The 22,600-nt window shown below is 40.1% G+C and overlaps 1 protein-coding gene across 3 annotated transcripts in view; it reads left to right on the plus strand.

The window, feature by feature from the left end:
• LOC122562171 (pseudokinase FAM20A-like) overlaps positions 1-22,314 on the plus strand; it is a 51,344-nt gene extending 29,030 nt beyond the window's left edge. For 2 of the 3 annotated variants that reach the window (XM_043714787.1, XM_043714788.1), the window contains exons 5-11: positions 3,820-3,912; positions 7,212-7,327; positions 9,418-9,598; positions 11,720-11,829; positions 13,446-13,527; positions 16,696-16,755; positions 17,387-22,314. In XM_043714787.1, coding sequence (XP_043570722.1) covers positions 3,820-3,912; positions 7,212-7,327; positions 9,418-9,598; positions 11,720-11,829; positions 13,446-13,527; positions 16,696-16,755; positions 17,387-17,654 — 910 coding nt within the window. In that variant the 3' untranslated portion in view covers positions 17,655-22,314. The remainder of the gene's footprint in view (positions 1-3,819; positions 3,913-7,211; positions 7,328-9,417; positions 9,599-11,719; positions 11,830-13,445; positions 13,528-16,695; positions 16,756-17,386) is intronic. The other variant, XR_006315258.1, reaches the window with a different exon arrangement.
• Positions 22,315-22,600: the final 286 nt, after the last annotated feature.

A 22,600-nucleotide genomic window follows, 5' to 3' on the forward strand; every position in this document is an offset into this window, starting at 1 on the left:
GCAGATTTCATCATTCGTGTTGGAATGTGTTCATGAACTGCAATACTTGAGAATATGTTCACAAGCTACAAGGTAATTCATATCAATTGAGCATTTCAATTATGTTCAAACATGTAACACTCAAGTGTAACTGCTATTAAAGATGCGGCTCTCAGTTATTATACTTTAGAACGCTAAGCATTAAAAACTAATGTGCCAGCTGTGGCTCAGTCAGTCAGACATTTGCCTCTGAGGCAAATGTTTGTTGATAGAAGACACACAATGTGCATTTGAGTTCCAGCATAATGTTAGAGTGCACAAAGTTCCAGCATAATGTTAGAGTGCTGCACTATTATACATGCTGTCTTTTGGAGGAGATGCTAAACTGAACTTGCCCCCTCAATTTACACAAAAGAACCCATGAATCTAATTTTAATAAGAGCAAGGGAATTATCCCTGGTGTCCTGATCAATGTAAATCCTTCAACTAACATCACAAGATCAGCTTATCTGATCATTATTACATTGCTATCTACAAATTGATTGCTCCAATTCCTGCATTACAAAAGGAATTATCCTTAAAAGTACTTAATGGACTGTGAAACACATTGTGACATCCTGAAGTCAGGAAAGGTGTCTGATAAATGCAATTTTTCCTTAATATTTATATTACTAACATACCAGGAAGCAATTCACCGGATAAATTGGTTGAATTAGAGCTTGTTTTGAGTGTCAATCACAGCAGGTTAAAAATCTCAGTCCCTGTTCAGTCTGGGATTCCTAATAGGACAGTCCAACTTAGCAATTGCTGATCTCACCCGATGAGTAGGGGGATTGCTTTCATAGACCACCCAGATGCAAAAACAAAGCAAAATTCAGACTGATCCAATTCAGATTTTGTAAAGATCTTGGGAGCTCAGCCAAGGAAAATATACATTAGGTGGGACTTGTCTTTTTGCTTTGTTTTAGTGAGATTCATGGGGCCCTGTCTGACATGGCATACAACATTTTGCCCTTCACTTTCTTAGTTTTTAAATGGGCTCTTGAGGACCTTTCTTATGGAATGGCACGTCAGGGGAAGTGCTCATTGTTGCTGGTGCTTCCCAGTGTTCCCACTGCCTTTATCATATTTAAAGCAAACTGTGCTCAACTTCCAATGCTGCAAACCAGGAACCGGCCCTCACATTGCGGAGCTGGCTCAGTGGTTAGTACTGCTGCTTCACAGCGCCAGGGATCCGGGTTCAATTCCAGCCTCGGGTAACTGCCTCTGTGGAGTTTGCACATTCTCCCTGTGTCTGCGTGGCTTTCTTTAGGGTGCTCAGTTTCCTCCCACAATCCCAAGATGTGCAGGTTAGGTGAATTGGCCAAGCTAAGTTGCCCATAGTGTTCATGAATGTGTAGGTTAGATGCATTAATTAGGGGTAAATGTAGAGTAATAGGTTCGGGGAATGGGTCTATGTGGAGGGTCGATGTGGACTTGTTGGGCCGAAGGGCCTGTTTCCACACTGTAGGGATTCTTTGATTCTATGAGAAGAAAGAAAGGCTTCCTCTGCACTTTACAGACAAGGACCTGAAGGTGATGTGAAGAGGAGGGCTGTCTTCTCTTCTGCAGACTGCCACAAGAGTTCATGCCACCTGGACCTAAATAGCTCAGGTGAATGCTGTATTTCAAGTCAGGAGGGGACAGCATGCAATGAAAGAAAAGGCCAATGATCCTCTGCATCCTTCAAGATAAGGGCCATCATCGTCTCTCTGCTACCTCACACCTCCTGGGTCACCACTGTCTCTAACTCTGCCACTGCACTCGCTTCACACTAAAGCTCATGGATAGGAACTCTATTACATCCATCAAGTCCACCCAATGACTCCCACCCATCTCATTCCCCAACTGTTAACACTTGCTGCCATCTGAGCTTCATAGTCACTGGGGAGACCTTACCACGTCTTCTGCTAATGTATCACCACTAACAGCTCTTCCATCCACTTCCATCATATTCAACCCTGCTGTTGTCTCATTGCAGGAGAATTTTTCCCCAATTGAGCTGAGAAGTGAATTACCAATGGGTGGTGGGAGGGGAGGTGGACATCAGCTCCTCACTCCATGCATTAAGAAGATTCTTGGATTAACCAGAGAAGAGCATGACCACTTGTGGGGATGAAGAGACCTCAAGAGGAAGCTGCTGAGCCCTGAGACGATACACTCGCAGAATCTTTCTCTGCTCCTCCACCAAATCAGAGACTTTCACCTCGATGGGTATTCTTCCTAGATGTACTCAGGAGCACAGTCTGGTGATTATGGCATGTTAAACCTCACATGAATCTCAGCAAAAATGACATTTAGCCAAAATATGGGAATAGTCACCCTACTGATACTTTTTATTATCTCTATTTCCCAACCAGGGCAGCACAGTAGCTCAGAGGTTAGCAGTGCTGCCTCACAGAGCCAGGGACCCAGGTTCAATTCCATTCTCGTGTGTTTGTCTTTGTGGAGTTTGCATGTTGTTCCTGGGTCTGTGTGGATTTCCTCCGTATGCTCCAGTTTCCTTCCACTGTCCAAAGATGTGCAAATTAGGTGCATTGGCCATGCTAAATTGCCACATAATGTTCAGAGATGTGCAGGCTAGGTGGATTACGTTTGGGAAATGCAGGGTTATGGGGATGGGATAGGAGTCTGGGTGGGATGATCTTCAGAGAGTCGTCATATACTTGATGGGCCAAATGGCCTCTTTCCATACTGTCGGGATTCTATTATTCTTATTTTTTGCCATTGCGGATGCCATACTAAGGAGTGGAAAATTCCACCTATTGTAAAAATACTTCCTTTTCAAGTATTTAATGCCTGCATTGGGCTAAAAAAAGAACACACACAGCCATGATTGTTAAGTATAGATTTGATTTTCAAACAGCAAAATATGCATTTTACTATTTGGGAAAGGCCATTTTAATGTGGTTTTACATGCAAGTCTTCTGGGCATATGGTATTAACATTAGCCAGCAGGTCTCTTCTGCTTTGTTTCATTCATGTAGTTTTAGTTCCTCCATTGCCAATATTCAAGTAGTCAGGCAGCATCAATGGAGAGAGAAGCACAATTAATATTTCAGCTCAATAACCTTCTATCAAAACTGCAAAAAGTTGCCAATTTTTTTATGTTTAAGCAAGTTCAGGAGCTGGGAAAGATGGGAGAGGAGGAAAGCATGAAAGGGAAGGTGTGTAAATGGGGAAAGGCAGGAGAGACTAAATGGGGAAAAGGCAGGAGAGATGGGGTGATGGTACAAGGCAAAAAGGGATGGTAGCGCACAAACCCTCAAAATCTCTGACAACCTCCTTCAATTCTGGTTGCATCTCTCTTTTCCTGTCTTTCTGTTACCATGACCACACCAACCAATGTTGCAAGGAGATTTAAAATCAGCAGCAATTACTCCTGTTTGACAATATCATTACTGTACACTGGGGATATCCAGCCAGAAAGAAAATAAAAAATTAAATTCTTCCATGGTCTTTCTGCCAGAATGTAACTATGACCATCCAATATCTTCTTAAAGGATTGTTTATGAATGTATGTGTCTCCATGGCCTATCACTGACTAGTCCAGCAGTTAAAAGAAGGTATTCAGAACATAAAGAGTCAGACTCTTTCTGACAGCTGGCTACACAGCAGATTGCAGGAAGTCAGTAGGTCACTGTGAAATCATGGGAAGAGCCATTAAGAGGAGAATTAAAGAAATAATTCACAAAGGTAATGTGCATGTGTGTGCGTAATAACCAGGTTAATGCTACCCTTTAATTTGTTGAATGATGAATGATCCACACTACAAAAGAAATATTCCTTCCATTTTCTCAGGCAGAAACGAGAGGACGAAACTCCAGCAGATGTATTTTATTTTGTTGACATTCAAAGACATAATGCTGAAATAGCTGCTTTTCACCTGGACAGGTAAGGCCAAATTAAAGAATCCAGTGCAACTGAGTGAAAATGGAATGCGGTTTTGCTAACACTAAGGTGGCAATGAAATGAATTACGGGCTGTTTCTATGTTTTTACAGACTTCAATAACAATAGCTCCCTGGTAGAATAATGCGATTGTACAATGATTCACTTCATTGTATATATTAATGTATTCATTAATTCTTGTTGGTCTTTGTAGTGCTCTGTAGGGTTTGAATTTTTGATGCAAGTTTTTTTTAAGTGATTAATATTTAAACAGTGGAAAGGCAACATTTACTGTCTATTCGTAGTTGATTGGAATTTATAAATGAGCAGCTGACTCAATATTTCAGATGGGATTAAGTCAGCCTCGTAGCATTGTACTGGGTCTTGTAAGGGCAGACCAAGTAGGCAGGATGAGATTTTATTGAACTAATGGTTTTTTACAATAATCCACCTGCTATCTTGCTCAACTTTCTGGTGATTTACAGAAAGACCAAAAGCAAGAAGCTTTTGAGCAATATGATCTTGGGAATTAACATTTCTGTTTTCTCTAAATATTTGTCGTAAATGCTAGTGTGAATACAAGCACCTGGGGTGAAAATTAATGTTCTCTTGTTTGTGGGTTTGAAGATCCTACATTGTGGGAGCCAGCCATTCAGCCCATCGAGCCTACACCGACCCTCTGAAGAGCATCCAAACTAGACCCACCCTCCTACCCTACCCCTGTAATCCTGCATTTCCTGTGGCTCATACACCTAGCCTGCACATCCCTAAGTTGGGGTGGGGAGAGTGCAGTCGGCACATGCCTGCCACCAGTTGTCTATTACACCCCCTTTTTACTGAGTGCTGAGTGGGGGGGTACCAGATGTCAAGTTGCCAGTCAACATGTGGGCCAGTTAAAGCCCTTAAGCAACCAATTAATGTCCAGTTAATGTTGTGACTGGGATTTAAGCAGCGGATGGAGAGTCCTGCCCAAGGCATCCAGCCCAGAAACTGAGGTGAGACATCCTGATGTTGGGTGGGTAGGGGGCAGAAGCTTGTCTCTGTTCAATATCTTTGGACAGCTGAGGGGCTGGCCTGCTCTCTCTGATGTTCTTTTAGCTGTGGTGAACAGGGTGCCTTTAATTCCAACCACATAAATTCAATTCATTGGGAATATCACTTTAAAAGCCTTATGATTGAAGTGAATCAGGAGAGAACTCAGAAAACCGTAACATCACTTCTAAATAGCTAAGCACAAGTGAGAGCAAGCTATCTGTACACAACTGAATTAACTGACACTTAGTGGTGGACCATTGTTTGATTTAAATACATTTTAAATTATATTCCTCCCTCATAAAATTTAAAAAAAAGTATTTTCCATTATCAGTTTTGGGAATGCACATTTAACCAGGAGAACAGAATAATAATATCCCCACAGGAACCCCAAAACACATCTCCTAGTGTTAATGATGTTATGAATCATTCATTTTTCATAAAGGAGACCAGAATCCATTTCTGATTAGAACAAAAGGGAATTTCTAAGTTTTGAAATATCAAAAACATTCCAGCGCTGGCAAGGCAATGAAATAAACCCATGCTGTGTTGGAGCATAGAAAGGTTTTGTACGAAAGTCCCCTTATGAAGTTGTACTCCTTAAAAATCTTCATAAATATTGTTATTGCAAAGATTATAACTGGCTCACATTCCACCTAAGGTTTAAGCCAAAATACTATAATTATGTCAACCACGTAAACTATTGAGAGTCAATATAATCATATATAAGTTCCCTGTAGGGTGAGACATCTACAAAAACAATTGGGTGGAGATTGGATTTTATTTTTATTCACTTTTGATTGCTAAGACTTAACTGTGGAGTGGAAGATGTTGGAAATCAATAAGTTTCTTAAAAATCTGTCTTTACTTTGTTCTTTCATCTTAATGTTTTCTTTCACAGGAGCAACGTATTGCCATCCAGTTTACATTCCCCCTCTTGCCCCTAAACTGGAAAGATGTTGTGACTCAGGCTTGGTTCTTCTCTGGAATGTGTGTTTGAAGAGGAATGCAAACGTTTCATTCCCTTCCCCCTCGATGGGGAATGCACTAAGAGCTGATCCATCTAGCAGCCTTACTGTGAACTAATACAGCACAGCCCTTCTACTGCTCAGGAAGTGGAATTGAATTTGTCCCAGACATGTGATAGTGAAACTCAATTGCAGTGAAAAGAAAAATTATCATGGGGTGTATAAAACAACTGGCTCTGCTCCCTCCTGTTGTGTGTCAGCTTGCAAGTTATATTTTAAATCCACAGCATCAAAATGTCTTTGAATACAAGTTGTCAGTGACTTAGCAATCATCGTCACATTGTCCACAAGTATAGACTCTGTATAAAACGGTGCACTCAAATTTTGCATTCAAACAATAATCTGAATAATAAAGGGAGAGAAGGGATTTCCATATTCAGTCTTCATCATTAACTGATCGAAAAGCTTCACTGACATTGTTGTATATGACAGGATCTACAGAGAGCAGGGATAATGGGCTAATTGGATATAACTACTGGTGTCCCACAAAGATTTGCATTGGGAATTGAATTGTTCACCAAGACATGCTGATGGGTTAAATAGCCATATGTCCTCGTTTGACACAAAGAAAAGGAGCATTGTAAGTAGTGTGGATGGATGCATAAAATTACAAAGAGATACAAATAGACCAAGCAATTAGACAAACCTCTGACAAATGAATTTTGATGGAGATAACCAAGAGATCACTGACTTTGCAACTAATAGGATGGAATGGAGGTCTTTCCAAATGATGAAAGCTAGAAACAATGGAAGTCAAAAGAGAACTTAGAGTTTCATGGGACTGAGGCATTGATTTTTGAGGAGTGAATTAGAAAATATGCAAACAGTGTTAGGAGGTTGGAACTCTGTGGGATGGATAGATTTTTATTAACCAAAGATATTAAGGGAAAAGGTCAGTAAATGAAGTTGGGTTATGAACAGCCATGATCTTGTAAAACTGGCTCAAGGGTTAAATGGCTTTCTCCTGCTGCTATATTACAAGAAATTCAGGAATATGCACCGTCAACAGTCCCTTTCAGGCATTCAAGACAAATGGCACTGGGGCTGTTAGGATTGTCCACTTTTTGTTTTGAACAACAGATTATACACAGTAGCAATCATCAGTAAATTGTTAAAGTAACAAATTGTTCAGGAATTTAAATCCCTGCACCTCAGGCATATATGCACTAACTTTATCTGAAGATATGCTAATCAAATTTATTATTCATTGTATTTGCTGATGAATTTCTACTTTCCATTAAAGAATTCTTGATTTCCGGCGTGTTCCACCGGTGGCTGGCCGAAAGCTTAATTTAAGTAGAGAGGTCCGAGACCTGACTAGAAATGAAGATTTGAAAGGCACCTTTTTCATCTCACCAGGTAATGAAGAAAGAAGCCAAACTCTACAGAAGCCTGTGTAGTTCAGAACAAAAGCTTTATGACAACTGAAAAGTAACTTAGTTTTCTTCCAACTAAGAGAAGCTAAAAACGGTTTAATCATCTTACATCTAATTATAGGCATGAGTCTGTTTTGATCTTTCCAATAAGTGGAAAATTGGGTTTGTGTACAATCATTGTTCAACATAGTAACTGCAAAGAGTAACTCCTTTGGAAAATGAATAGGAGAAGCCAGTCTGAGATATTCAGAACAGCAGAAAAGTAGATTTGCAACTGTCCTGTCCGAAATATAATTCCAGATATTTGTTATGCTTCACGAAGACTGTGAGGCTGAAGTGTTTAATGACAATAAAAGCTTTATTAAGGGAGGTATTCATTCTGCAATGCCCCAGCTAGATAAAGCTGTTTCTATCCAAAATGGCCAAAGACATTAACATGATGTTACATGATCAGACTGTCAAAGTGACAGTCCAAAATACTTACATGAATGTACAACAATATTCAGTCTTATCCCATAATGTCCAAATTCAGTAACAATTTTGCAGTGTAAAAAGGGAAGCCAATTTACATCTGATTCTATATTACTAATGTATGTGCTTTATTAAACTATTATTAAATTAAGAAGAGTGCAGAAAAGATTTACTGGACTGAATGGTTTGTGTTATAAGGAGAGGTTGCTTCGGCTGAGACTTTTTTCCCAGGAGCATAGGAGACTGAGGGGTGACCTTATAGAGGTCTATAAAATCATGAGAGACATAGATAAGGTAGAAAGCAGACAGCTTTCCCCTATGGTAGGGGAGTCTAAAACTAGAGGGCATAGGTTTAAGGTGAGAGGACAGAGATAGAAAAGGGTGCAGAGGGGCAATTGTTTCACACAGACGATGGTGAGTGGAACAGACTGCCAGGGGTACTGCTGGAAGCAAGTATAACTTCATCATTCAAAAATATTTGGACAGGTACATGGATGGGATAGGTTTGGAGGGATAGGGACCAAATGCTGGCAAATGGGATTAGTTTAAATTGTGGAAACTGGGCGACATGGACAAGTTGGGCTGAAGGTCCTGTTTTCATGCTGCAGGTGTCTATAACTTAATGATTCTAGCTATTTAATTGGCTCTACATTTGATAAACCCATGACGTATTTCATCATTTTTATATTATGTTGAGGCACTTACTATGAAAGGATTTCCACTTAGCAAAAGTGGATAGCCAGGCAAATTTCTATTATTTTAAATTTGGCAACTCAACTATTTTAGTAAACTAGTATAATGTTTGATCCCTCTCCCTTGGATGGCTATAAGAATGTATAGAAGTGTGAAAGAAGAACGTTATTTGACTATAAAGTTGCTCCTTTCACATACAATGTCATCTTTCCCATATTAACTTTTTGTGAGAAACATCTACACAAATACTTCCTCATTACGAAAGATAACCAAATAAAACTCCCAACTGTTTGTTCTAAGCTATTCACTGTTGCCCAGTGGTAATGGAATGAATCTGTCATTGTAATCTGGTGACAGATTATTTTGCAAAATGTTTTATTCGTTTCAAAATAAAGACCTTGTGAACAAGAAATGTAGCAGAGGATCTTTCAACATGCCTGTCCACGGAAATGAAGGAACATTGAGGACCCAAATAGCAGGAAGTTCTTGTTTCCAGCCAGAGTTGAAAGCTGAACAGTTCTCTTAATTCCTTTGGATGTTGCTAAAGTATCAAAGTACACACCTGCTGTTACTATAATATCTGCTTTGTAAGTCTGTTAACCTTCCAGCATTGTCCTGGAACCACCAGGAATCAGAGATTAATCTCCTGGATTCTGTCAACAACAAAAACATAAAGATTATAGTGCTTTTCTCATTTCTTTTGAATGTTTTTGTTGTTAATTTATAAAGGTATTAAAGATGGGCAAAAGAAGACTGACTTGGCAAGTGGACTGGGGGAAAGTCATTGCTGAGGCTTGCAGGATTATGTCTGGTCAGAGTTGGCAACTCTAATTATTTGTCAGTTTTCAGTATAAGGTCAATATATGGTTAGATCAATGTTGTGAATTAATTGTCTCTATTCTTTTACAGAGAACAATGTATGTTTCTTTGCTAGGTGCCTGTACTCGTGTAAGACAGAGTATGCAGTCTGTGGGAAACCTCACCTACTGGAAGGGTCAGTGTCTGCCTTTCTGCCTGACCTCCACATTGCCCAGCGGGAACTCATTGAGAACCCGTGGAGCAGATCCTACACATTTGCTGATAAAAAGGAGTAAGTGCTAGGATTTATCATTCTCTGTATTTCAGCTTCAAAGAGACTGAACATTCTTCCTTTTTAGATAATAGCAACTGAAGTGAAACAGGTTTGAATAGAGTACCAGCAGTCACGAGTGGAACACACCAAACCAAGATTTGTATTCCACTGGTTTCCATTCCTTCAGTTATTTTCTAATCAACCTGTTCAGAGATGTCATTACAGACCTCTGGAGCAGATGGAACCTACATCTGGGCCTCCTGGCTCAGAGGTTGGGGCAATACCACTGCACCACAAGAGCTCTGGTTCCATTACTTCATTGTTACTTTGACAATTAGCTTCATGGGTGGCGCAGTGGCTCAGTGATTAGCACTGCTGCCTCACAGCATCAGGGACCCAGGTTCAATTCCACCCTTGGGTGACTGTCAGTGAGGCATTTGCACATTTTCCCTGTGTCTGCATGATTTCCTCACGGTGCTCTGGTTTCCTCCCACAGTCCAAAGATGTGCATTCTAAGTGGATTGGCCATGCTAAATTGTCCATAGTGTCCAGGGCTGTGCAGGCTAGGTGGATTATTCATGGGAAATGCTGGGTTATAGGGTAAGGGTAGGGTCTGGATGGGATGCTCTTTAGACAGTCACTGTGAACTCTTTGGACCGAATGGCCTGCTTCCAGACTGTAGGGACTCTACAAAATTAGTCTCAGCTTGGTAATCGTGATGCAACTAGACAAGTATTTCAGAGACTTAGCCTGATGCTTTAAAGGTTTTGATATTTCTGCTTCTGGGCCATAAGGTTTTGGTTCAAGTCCCACCTGCCCTGAAAGTGTGTGATGTGACCTGTCCAAACAGGTTGAATAAAAAATGCAGAACTCACATATTGCATGCTTTCTGTTTCAGCTTATTAATGATTCCCATCCCTCTGAGCCCTCCAAGCCCCCGCAAATATATACATTACATTTCCTCTCTGCCTTCTTCGTAATGTTTGATGGCCTGCACTGTCCTACTCCACTGAATTTTACAGCACCCCCATCAATGTAATTGCAGGCAAGAGAGCATGTAGAAGAGAACAGAGGGCTAGTCTGTAACATCTAATTCACCCCAACCTGTCCCCCATAATATAGTGGGTGATGCATATCAGCAACCCACCCACCTTTAGTCCTCCTCTTTCGCATTCATGGGGTTTCATGTATTTGTGGCTTTAATTCCCCATGTTGAGAATCTGATTGCCTTGAAGAATTCATTCAATTGAGCTTATACTTTCTCAATTTCAAATAACCTCTTCAGTGTTGTAAACAAACACTTATGGACCTGAAGTTTTAAACTAATTTCCTTATAGTGAGCTAACCTTTTTCTTAACAGTTTCAAACTACTTCCATTTCTCAGGAGCAACTGTTACACACATTCAGCTTCAGTCAAGATTTCTGCACACTGTTCCATGCTGAAACTAGAAGGATGTTTTCCAAGCCAAAGGTGTTTCCCTTATACTCAAAAAATCCAGAATGTTCTAGCTGAAAGCCTAACGCACTGTACTGTTTACATTATTCACTTATAAACTCTCCCAATGTAATCAAAACCCATTATCAAGTCCCTCTCTAATACTGTATTTTAAAATAAATCCCCATGGTTACTGAAACACTTACAAGTTAATCACTTCTGAAATACTCAAAGCCCATATGCCACTATTTCAAATTTAAACACTCAAAAATATAAATCATACTCCTTGCGTCGGAAGGTAAATCCCATTCACACACAACCAAACACTTAGAACATACATTCTATGGTATTAGATACATAAAGTGGGGGATCTCCAAAACACGCAAACTCAGCAGAAACTAGGTAGATTGGAGAAGAATATGGAATTCCTAAAGTATTTGCTCAAGCAGTATTGGTCATTCAACATACATAACACATTTGGTCTTGTGACAGATGGAGGAAAACAATATTAGCAATTAGAAAAGTTAGAAGCAAGGTTCCACTTAATCAAAATGGTAAATATTAGACAAAGTTGAATTGTCTTAAAGCAATATGTATTTGGGTAAACAATGTATTAATGAGTTTGTTGACATTATGATGTACTGCAAGTATTATTATGACTGGGATTTTAAAACATTTCCATTCTCTCATTATTTTTTCTGTAGGTGGGAAACCAATCCAAATTATTGTGAAAAGATCAAACGTACTCCTCCTTACAACACGGGTAGCAGATTATTGAATGTTATTGACATGGCGATATTTGACTTTTTAACAGGTAGGAATGGAAAGGAAGATAATTTTCCTATTTACTTCCAACAGCAATAGCACCAATAGTGTAGTAAACAAGGTGTTTCACAAGAATGTAATCTTGCAACAGTTGTCACCAAGCCATAAAAGGAACAGTTGGCCAAAAACATGGATTTGAGTGACATTTCAATGGAGTAAGGAGAGATAGAAGGACAGCAAGGTTTTAACTGATATAATACAATTGACTTTAATTCCCTGTAGAGTATATAACATAGGATATAGTTTGACATTAGTGCCTCAACTTGGATTCAGAAAGTGAAAGTTCACGTGAAGTCTGATGTTTTTTATATGTTAGTATCCTGTCATTTCTGTTGATTTATGCATTTTGAGAGATAATGGGAAAAGGCAGTGTCAATTCAGCTGTAATGCCAGTCAAGTCAATTCACCGGGCGATACTTAAATATTTAGATTGACCAAGGTTGACCAGGGAGTCTTCATCTGTATCTGTAGGGAGAAAAAACAAAGCCCTATCACCATATAACAAATAAAAAGAATAGTACAATGCAAACAGAGGTTGTTTTAATATGAGAAATGAAATATATGTAACACAACAGGCAGAATTCACATTTTAATGGAGTAAATGATGATTGCAACACAAGCAGATTTCTCAAAACAATCACCAGTAACAGTTGACACCACCAGAGGGAGCTCAATGCAGAGACGTCTTGTGAAATTGATTGAACTTGTTCCTGTACTCAGTGTTGCACTAACCAGGTTCAGACATCAGCTCTGAAATGGAACCGTGTTTCTTTTTAAGGTGTAATGATATTTCTTCTGAGTTATTGCCATTTTTGTTAATGGTTGAAAATAAATTGAATGATTTTGCACACATCAAATCCCCATATCGAGTCCAAAATCATTGGTTTGTTTTAAAGCATATGTCAGGCAGAGAAATATTTAAGAGATCAGAATAGATCTGTTGAGTGGCTCTTGCTCCCAGAAGTTATATTTTACTGACAAAGCTAATTGAGCAGCTTCCAGAAGCCAAGACAAGTGTCAAATGGAAAGAGAATGAATTCTGTTACTTAAGGTTACTCCTTTCAATCCCACTCTTAATAAACAGTGGAGGCCACAGTATCACGTTGAAAGATTTTCCAGTTGGAAGCAACAAGATTGTTGAAGGAATTAATCTGCATCATTCTTAGTGCAGACCTCTGGAACTCCAATCCCCAAATCTTGCCATCCTCTTAGTTTCTTCAAAACATATATTTAAAATATGCTTTACTGCAAGTCTTCATGGTTTGATTTCTGCTTCTGGGAAGTATTTTAAGACAAGGTCAATGTTAAAGGTGCTCTTATTCATGACTGCTAGGAAATTAGCTGCTGAAGGATTTTAAAATATTTTATGATATCACTAGACAAGGACAATGCAAGGAGACTTAGCAGAACTAGCAAAGATTCAGTGATTAATATTCATAATTAATGGCATCTTAAATGGATCATTAGTTGCCAGGCTCATTAAATACTAGGACAGCCATCTGGACAGCTAAAGCTGAATTCCAAAAACAATCTGTGAATATGGATCCAGGCCTGATGAAAACTTTCTGCTGCTAATTTTATCAGTGTTTCTAAATCTGTTTACAGGAAATATGGATCGACATCACTTTGAGGTCTTCACAAAGTTTGGAAAGGATGGCTACATCATCCACTTTGACAATGCCCGAGGGTAAAAACTTACTGCAGTTCATACATAAAGCAAACAAGTAAAAAGCATGATAACTTTTTAAAAAACAAGAGTCCGTTTTGAAATGTGTTTTTCAGAGGGTCTAAGTCCACATGGAAGAGAATGACAAGGAAATTGCACAAATGTTTCATCACCTTGTCCTTGGTCATTGTAATTTGATTGTCTCAGTTTAATTTACTTTCCTGCTTACCAGCAACTAACACACATGGAATTAACCCATGAAATTATTTGCATTTGCACACACCCAACTCTGGAAGCTTCCTGTGACTCATGATCAGGCACCATATCGTTAACTATCGGAACCCAAAATCAAAACAGACAAGTGTCTGTATGTGAAATCAAGAGCAAATACCATTGATACTGGAAACTTAAAATATAAAACATAAGGTCAGATAACTTCTGTGGAGCGAGAGAAAAATGTTAAGGTATCAATTCAACAACCATTCATCAGAACTGAGATAAGTTGGAGATGTAACAAATTAGGAAGTCATGAAAGAACTTGGAGGGTCAGGGGCAAGAATGAAAGGGAAAATCTGTGATAGACTGGAAGGAAGGAGAGATTAAATGACAAAAGAGTTGATACTGGGGCAAGGGAAGATATCAGAGATGGGGCTGGAGGAGGTGTTCAGCATTTTTGCCAAAGCTACAGCAGAAGTCCAGGAGAATTTTCAGTACATCTCCTCATTCTGTTCTATATTTTCAGTCACTATTTCCTGTTAATTTCCATTGCACAGTGTCCTACTCATCTAGGAACCGCTTTCATAATTATTCAGGTATGCATTTTGTCATCTGTGGGACACCACTCTAATAATACTACCTTCAGATCAAGAGGCTTCTCTTACTTTTGCATTCATTTTCTAAAGGGTAGAACTTCAGTTAGTTGATTTCTTATTGTGTGCAGCTAAGGGCGGGAGGGTAGAAACATCTGGTCCAGCTATGAACTGCAGATTAGCAAAAGGGAATTTTAAAGAAAACGTCTTCAAGATCATCGAAATGCTGAGCAAGCACAAAGCTGGAGCCTTGCCCATTGAGAACACAAGTCCAGCTGTGCTGAATGAAACATTTTAAAAATGTTATTGGCGAGTGCAGTGCTAAAGACAGCTTTCCTAGTTTAGCTCTAATTATGGCACCATTTGTTTTCTCAAATGTGTTTTTACTGCTGATTTCTGACAGCTTGTTTCAGGTGTAGTGAGCCGTTGGAAACTGGCAGATTTAGCAAGTGAGCTGGGAACACACTCATTTTGATGCTGCACATCTGAGGTCATTTTCTTGAAAATATTCAAGGAAAGCTGTCAGAATATAAAGACTACTGATAACTGGGATTGCAAATAACCATCAGAAAATGAATGTAAAGGAAATCTCAATTCAGGAAATGTGTGCAGTCTGAATCGAACACACCCCTGTCGTTTTAATTATAAAAGTAGGTCTGCATTCTATTAGGGTAATATAAAAGCATCAGTCATTGTCACTATTTCCAAAAGGTGTGTCTGAAATGGGAAGACAGACAGTCTGGATTTATTCTAACTAGTCTAGGCTAGTTTTGTAACATACCTGGAAGAGATTTCTGTGGTGAGAACTTAGTTCCTTTTAAATCTTTCTTTAATGATCAGAAAAGAGACAAAGACTATTTCAGTCTCTTGTAAACAAAAACCCGCTACTTGGAAAACAAAGCTCCCTGAGCTATACAGGTTACTGTCGACTTGGATCAATTCTGATTGTTTGGGGCAGTACAGTGGCACAGTGGTTAGCACTCCTCCAGTTCTAAAGATGTGCAGATTAGATGGATTGACCATGCTAAATTGTTCACAGTAACTAGGGATGTGCAGATGAGGTGGATTAGTCATGGTAGTTCTGGGGATAGGGATGCTGTTTGGAGGGTCGGTGCAGATTTGATGGCCTGAATGACCTCTAACCACACTGAATAGAGATTTTATGATAAAGTGATTCTTAACAGGTTGTAGTTTACGTTCCTGGTGAAAACCTTATGCCCGAAACATCGACTGTTCTGCTCCTCGGATGCTTTCTGACCTGTTGTGATTTTCCAGTGTCACACTTTTTGACTCTGACTCTCCAGCATCTACAGTCCTCACTTTCTCCTGACATCAGAACAGCCAGCTTCATGATATGAACACACAGTAGAACATGGCAGGGTCAAAAAATGCATCATGTTTTTGGACCTGTCCAAAACACAGGGTGATTGTTCACCTTTGGAGTTCATTGATCTAGATATCTGTCAACACTGCATTACAGTAAAATATTGCAATATGCCATCATTGAGACTCAAACACTAATTGAGTCTAGTAATTGATTGGTTTTGCTCACATTAACAGATAATTTAAGTCCCTGCAAGCTCAAACAAAAACCAGGTCAATAACCTATAGTGAAATTTCTTAGCTTTTGTTTTGGAAATTCTGTCCTGTTGTGAACAACCTGTTGTTACTCCTCTGCTGTCACAATCTTATTGCCATGACCTTTGTTACGACAACGTGCATCTTTAATATGATGAAACATCCTTAGTTGCTTCACAGGACCATTATCAAACAAAATTTGACACCGAAACACATCAGGAGGTATTTGGACAGATGACCAAAAGCTTGGTCTAAATGTTTTTAAGGAGAATCGTAAGAGAGGGGTGGTGATACAGAGGGATATACAGAGACAATTATAAAATAATGAGGATTTTAAAATAGAGCATTTCTGGACCAGGAGTCAAAGTTGCTGGGCAACCTGAGGGTAATGCATGAATGGGACTTGGTGTAAGTTTGGACATGGGCATGGGAGTTTGGGATGAGCTTACGTTTATGTAAGGTGGAGGATAGAAAGTCAGCCATGACTGCATCATTATGTGTTGAGGTAAGAAAAAGCATGGGTGGTAATTTCAGCAGCTGATGAGCTTATTCAGGGGCAGAGTCATTTAAGCCATTAACTGTGATATGGTATTGCAAACATTTTACAGACAGAAAAATCAAAGGGTGTGGTTATTGTGCAAAATAACAAATAGTTGAAAGTGCATTGTTGGGCATCTAATCCTGACAAAACATTACAGTTAATTAATATCTGTATATTATCCTGATAAGCATATCTCAATGACAATGCTTTCTTTCTCATTTTGACGAACTAGCTTTTAAACCATTTATTTATTTTTCTTAGGTTTGGTAAACACTCACATGATGAACTCTCCATCCTTGCCCCGCTCATTCAGTGCTGCAGGTAATCCCTCGCTGTCAGAATAACATCTTATATATGAGGACAAATTCGTTCAAACATGTGTTATACCCTTATCTGGGTCATAACATGGGTGTGAAACACACCAATTTAGCCATGAGACCATCTGTGCTTAATCTGGACCTGCATTGGTCCTGCTGTTACTTTTTGACCTGAGATCAGAGGATCATTTTTTTTTAAATCGTCAGCAATAATTTAAATCTGAAGGAATGTGACTTTACTCTCGTAAAATGTAATATTCATTGTTGGAGATTGATTAGCAGTAATTAAGACTTATTAACCTATTAAAAGTTCACTTACCCATGAAAGAAACTGCTGTAACCTTTTCACTGTATTATGTTTTGTGGGTATCAACTGGGTAGGTATATCAAGTCTATGGCCCCTATGTGTTTAACCACCAGACCTCCCAGTGAGGTGTCTGTGCAGGAACTACTGTAGAAACATTGAACAACTTCCAAACATCCACTTCTAATATACATACATGGACACTGTAAGTTGCTGTTTGATTGGACTCATTGTTCAGGAGTAAGATGCTCTCCTTATTATTCTTGATGCAAAATCCAGTCCAATAGATTGTCAGCTGAAGGCCCTAATCGATGTACTGTTTACTTTACAGAATAAAGAAGTCAACACTCTTACGTTTGAAGCTGTTGTCACAACCAGATTATCGATTGAGTGATGTTATGCGGGAATCCTTGCTTCATGATGCTCTCAGCCCAGTGTTGACAGAACCTCACCTCCTTGCCCTTGACAGGAGGCTGCAGGCTGTGCTGAAGGCAGTTCAGAAATGTTTGCAGCAACACAGATTTGATGATGTGATCAAGGATGATGTGGGAGATGAGTTTGACTACATGGATTTTAACAGCAATGCAGTAGCCAGATAACCTGCCCACTCACATTTTGTCCATAAGCACAAGGAGAGTGAATGACAAATAGGAAAGACCATTGAGAATAGAATTCTTCACGCATTTAAAAGGCAAATTCTTTCTTGATGTGGTGGATTTTGTTTTTGTTTCTTGTGCCACTTTCAATTATTTCCGAAGATGCACTTCTGTTGACTGACACGTAGTAATATTTAAGACTGCACAATTTTATCCATCTCTGTAGCCTGGCTCCCCAACCTGGTTGCTCAGAATATGAGATGTGGAACTTTCTCAAAGTTGTTTGGATTTGCTGCTGAGGATTCACGGGTTCATTTTTTTGTCTGAGCCAATAGATGGAGCACCAGCTCATCAGTTCAATCCTGCACTAAACTGAGTGAAGAAATAACACTGTCCATCTCACCCAGCTATGGGAACCTCCCTTGCTCCAATTTGGGCACTTTGACAGTGAATTTCAGGTCTGCCAACTGTAACATTTTAGATGGGCTGTCACATTTTGTTAGTTACAAACCTTTTCTAAGGTGGGGGGGGGGGTTGGAACTAGGTTACAGCTTTAGTCCTGTTATTTTCTTTGCACTGCTAAACATTTATTGGAAACCTGGTGGCTTCAAAAGAACTAACAAGGTCATAATTAACAATCAGGCAGTTAGCATGGTATGCCAGGCACCAGATCTTTCATTGGGAGGCCCACTCCATTTTGATGGCTGTTGCTCAGGAACATGCTCCCTTGGGACTGCATGATCTGCCCACCAGAGGTCAGTGTAACAGTCACTGAGATTTACTGAACAGAGTGTCCATGCAACACTCAACTCAGGAAATGCTCAGCCAGGACTCTATGTACATTATAGAATCCTGATTTACATCAATTAATGAGATAACCCAATCAGCATGATTGGAAAGGCCCACGTTAAAATGGTGGGGGTGCCCCTGGGCCTGGCCAGGCTGGATAAGAAGAGGTCCAGGCAGCGGGCTCTGCTGGGGGTCATCTCTGCTGCTTGTCTACCCTCTTTCACGGCTACATTTGTGCCCGGGTGTCCTCAGAGAGGGAGCATGTGGTGTCCGTCAACAGTCTCAATGCCTTTAGAGAGAGGTAGGTACCGTAGATATACAGTGCTAATTTCTCCTACCAACTCCATTTTGGTTTAGTCCCTTCCTGCTCTTCCTATCCCTCACCTATGATGGTTTGCATTGCCATAATGGGCTTCGCATGTAAATACTCAATTGGATACATGGGTGTTTTACCTGTGGTGATTACTATTTAAAACAAAACAAAACTAAATCGATGGAGGATCAACAATGAGTGGTTCCTTCTAGGATTGATTGACTTCACTTTAATTCTGCTACCATTATTCTGCCACTAGCTGGAAGGAATTAAACTCAGTGTAATGATTCCCACATCGGGACACACAGAAGCAAGTGGGAAAACAGAGCAAGAGGCCTGGGTTCAGGTCCCAACTATTCCAGAGGTGTGTAATAACAACTCTGAACAGGTTGATTAGAAGTATAGGTGAAATAAAAAAAAGAATAGTTTTATATGTCAGAGTGCAAACTGGTCTTTGAAATTCCAGAAATTTCTGGACATCCCACTCAGAACAAGATGGCCTCTCACCTCTGTAACCAGATAGGCGACAACACTAATTTTATTTAGTTTTGTCTCAACTTATCTCTATAAAAGTTTTGTGTCACGTCTGCAGCTGCCACGTCTTAGTCCTATTACAAGTCTCAAATAGTAATCATCTCCACTTACTTTAATACTTGCTGATAACTTAGATTTTCTGACAGTAAATACTCAGTTTTCTGTATCAGTTCTGTGGTTTCATTCAAACTGTCAGATAACTCAAACTTTGTTGAGCATATAAATGATTTAGAATTATAAAGAAGGAGGCAACAGCAAGGAACTTGCTAAATGCTGCTCCCTGCCATTTGGCTAGAGGTGAGGTTCTGGAGTTGGAACAGTTGTACGGAAATGTCTAACATATTTTATTAAAGGAGGGAAAGGAATACAATCATTTATGGCTTTTTGTGATTCTAGTAATTTGCCCTCTTCTTGTAGGCCCAGGATTTACAAGCATGTGCCAACCTACAGAAATGTCCTTCAGCAAACAGCCAGTAGCAAACCTCAGTATAGGCCTAATCTCATAAAGAAGCTCAGGACAGGCAGTAGCCGTCAATGGCTGACCATGTTTAAATGCAGAATCCCCTCCCTCTTTGTCAGCTCATTAACTCAGCCATGACCCAAAGCACACAGTGGCTGGTTTTTAATGTAGGTGACAGGGTTCTTGGTACCGTGTCACCTATTTTCGGGAAAGCTCGGGACATTAAGTGCCTCTCAGCAGCCGACCTCCCCTGGTATAAGGATATCTCAAGCAGAAGGCCCTTCCCTCAGCCAGTCAGAGGCTGACAACTGCTCAATTGTGCCACCAGTGAGGCTGTGGTTGTTGCTGGTAATTCACCCACCTGAAGCCTAGAAATGGCAATGAAGGCAAGCCATTCGTGGAAGGAGCATTGTGGGGAGATGAGGGCAGAGGCCTTCCATTTCAGTAGCCTTCCATTTCCCAATGCCAGGTTCTTTGATCTCCCCCTCAGCCCGATAAACCAACCCTGACACATCGTGCCTTTTAGGAGAAAGTGAGGACTGCAGATGCTGGAGAACAGAGCTGAAAATGTGTTGCTGGAAAAGCGCAGCAGGTCAGGCAGCATCCAAGGAGCAGGAGAATCGACATTTCAGGCATGAGCCCTTTTTCAGGCCTTTTGATTAGTGCCTTTTGATTAGTGAATCTCCCCACCCCAAGCTAATGGATGAATTTATTTTCATTGATTGACCACCTGAAGGCAGCAGCAATCCTGAAGGCCATCTATGGGCCTTCCAGCCCTAGACACAATCAAGGCAAAGGTAGGAAGGGGGTGGAGTCTCCACCCACCACCTTCCAGGGAATTAAATGCCCCCCAACCTGTACTACCCATTTTTTCTTATCACAATAAAAATCTGCCATTTCTTTCTGATTTTCATCAAAACAAAACAATTATACTTCTTCCTTGTCTCTGAGCGACTCTTCCTCAAGGTTGTTCTGGAATCCTTCCTTGATTTTGTTCACACTCACCTGAATTTATTTGCCTGCACAATTACAACACAATCACAGAATTGTTACAGTGCAGGAGGAGGCCATTTGGCCCATTGTGCCTGCAGTGGCTTGGTGCTGGACCTCTACTTTTTCCCTTCCACCCTGCACATTATTTCTATTTAAGTAATAATCCAATGCCCACTTAAATTCCTCAATTGAACCTGACCACACCACACTTCCAGGCAGTGCATTCCAGATCCCAGCAACATGCTGTGTGAAAAGACAATAAGACATCGGAGCAAAATTGGGTGATTCAGCCTATCAAATCTGTTCCTTCATTTAAGGTGATCCTGGCTGATCTGATAATCCTCTACTTTTCCCCATAATCTTTGATTCCCCCACTAAGGAAAACTAACAATGCTAGCCCACCACTCTTTTTTTCCTGCCTGTCCTTCTGAAAAGTCACATAACCCTGAATATATCCCAGCTTTAATCTCCTTGTAACCATAAGCCTGAATATATCCCAACTTTGATCTCCCTGTAACCATAACCCTGAATATATCCCAACTTTGACCTCCTTGTAACCATGTCTCTGTAATGGCTCTAAGATCACACCCTGTATTCATGCCACTAATTATTTTTTTCTGAATACAACACAAGTTCAAGTAATGAGCAATTAATTTTGCCTTTTTACCTATTTTTATCCCCTTTGACCTTATTTATTGAGGTTTTTCTATCTTTGTACACTGTCCCACTCGGGGTTCAATATATAAATAGTTGCTTTTTAATGCTACCATATCTTGTTACCTTTCCCCTCTCCCTTTCACTTCCCCTCTCTAATTGGTTCAAATGCCCTCTCAACACCTGTCGTTATTTGATTCGCCAAGACACCAGTCCCCGCTAAGTTTAAATGCAAACCATCCATTGTAATAGCTCTCACTACTCCAGTATTGCTGCCAGTGCCCTATGAACTGAAATCCATTTCAAAAAAGATTATTCTCACGACACAATCACTTCCTTTGCAAAACAAATCATAGCATAGCAAGTACCTAAAGAAATTTGACTCTGCTCAGAACAACTAACAATATTTACTGAGACACTCAGCATCCACCTTTCCAACATGTTTGTAACATTGGAGTTCCTGTGTGTTCATTCTGCAAGTGGACTTGAGCTTGTTGTCCCTTCTGATCTCAAACTTTGCAAATGTCGCCAAGGCCCCCAGGCCTGTTATTTCATCAGATTTCACAGATACACCAATCTGACTCTGGCTTTCACCCAACATGCTGTGTTTATGTACAGGGTTGATGATGTTGGTTGGAGACATTCCTGAACGTTTTGACACAGAAAGAGCCCTGGACTCGGAGCGTACAGTGTCCCACTTTGAGGCTTTACACAACAGGTGGCACTGGAGTGCATCCCCAGCCACAACAAATGTTACTTCATCTAATTTATTCAGTTTCCTTTAAAGTGTTGGTTTACTTTTTTGTTTGTCATTGGGGTTCATTGATGGAGTCCTAGAAGGGAGTACTTATTACTTATCTCAAATATTTGATTTGAAACCTGTCATCAAATATTAAAAATAAAGAAACTAAAACAATTGAGACCTGTGGAGTTGACAATCTTTACTTCTGGCTCTGTGGGAGTAATTGTCTTGTGAAACATTGTCAAAACCAAGAGCGCATTCACAAGTAGTTCAAGATGGGAAATTAAAATTGTCCCCTCTGATTAAATTCTCTCCATGCCTCAGTGCTGTCCCTGTCTCTGTGCTGTTCCTGACTTTGTGCTGTCCCCGTCTCAGTGCTGTCCCTATCTCTGTATTGCCCCTCTTTCTGTATTTCCCTTTATGTGTAGCCTGTGACTCTGTGTTGTATTGCTCTATTTTCCTGA

This window comes from Chiloscyllium plagiosum, chromosome 24 (assembly GCF_004010195.1).
Source record: "Chiloscyllium plagiosum isolate BGI_BamShark_2017 chromosome 24, ASM401019v2, whole genome shotgun sequence".
NCBI lineage: Eukaryota > Metazoa > Chordata > Chondrichthyes > Orectolobiformes > Hemiscylliidae > Chiloscyllium > Chiloscyllium plagiosum.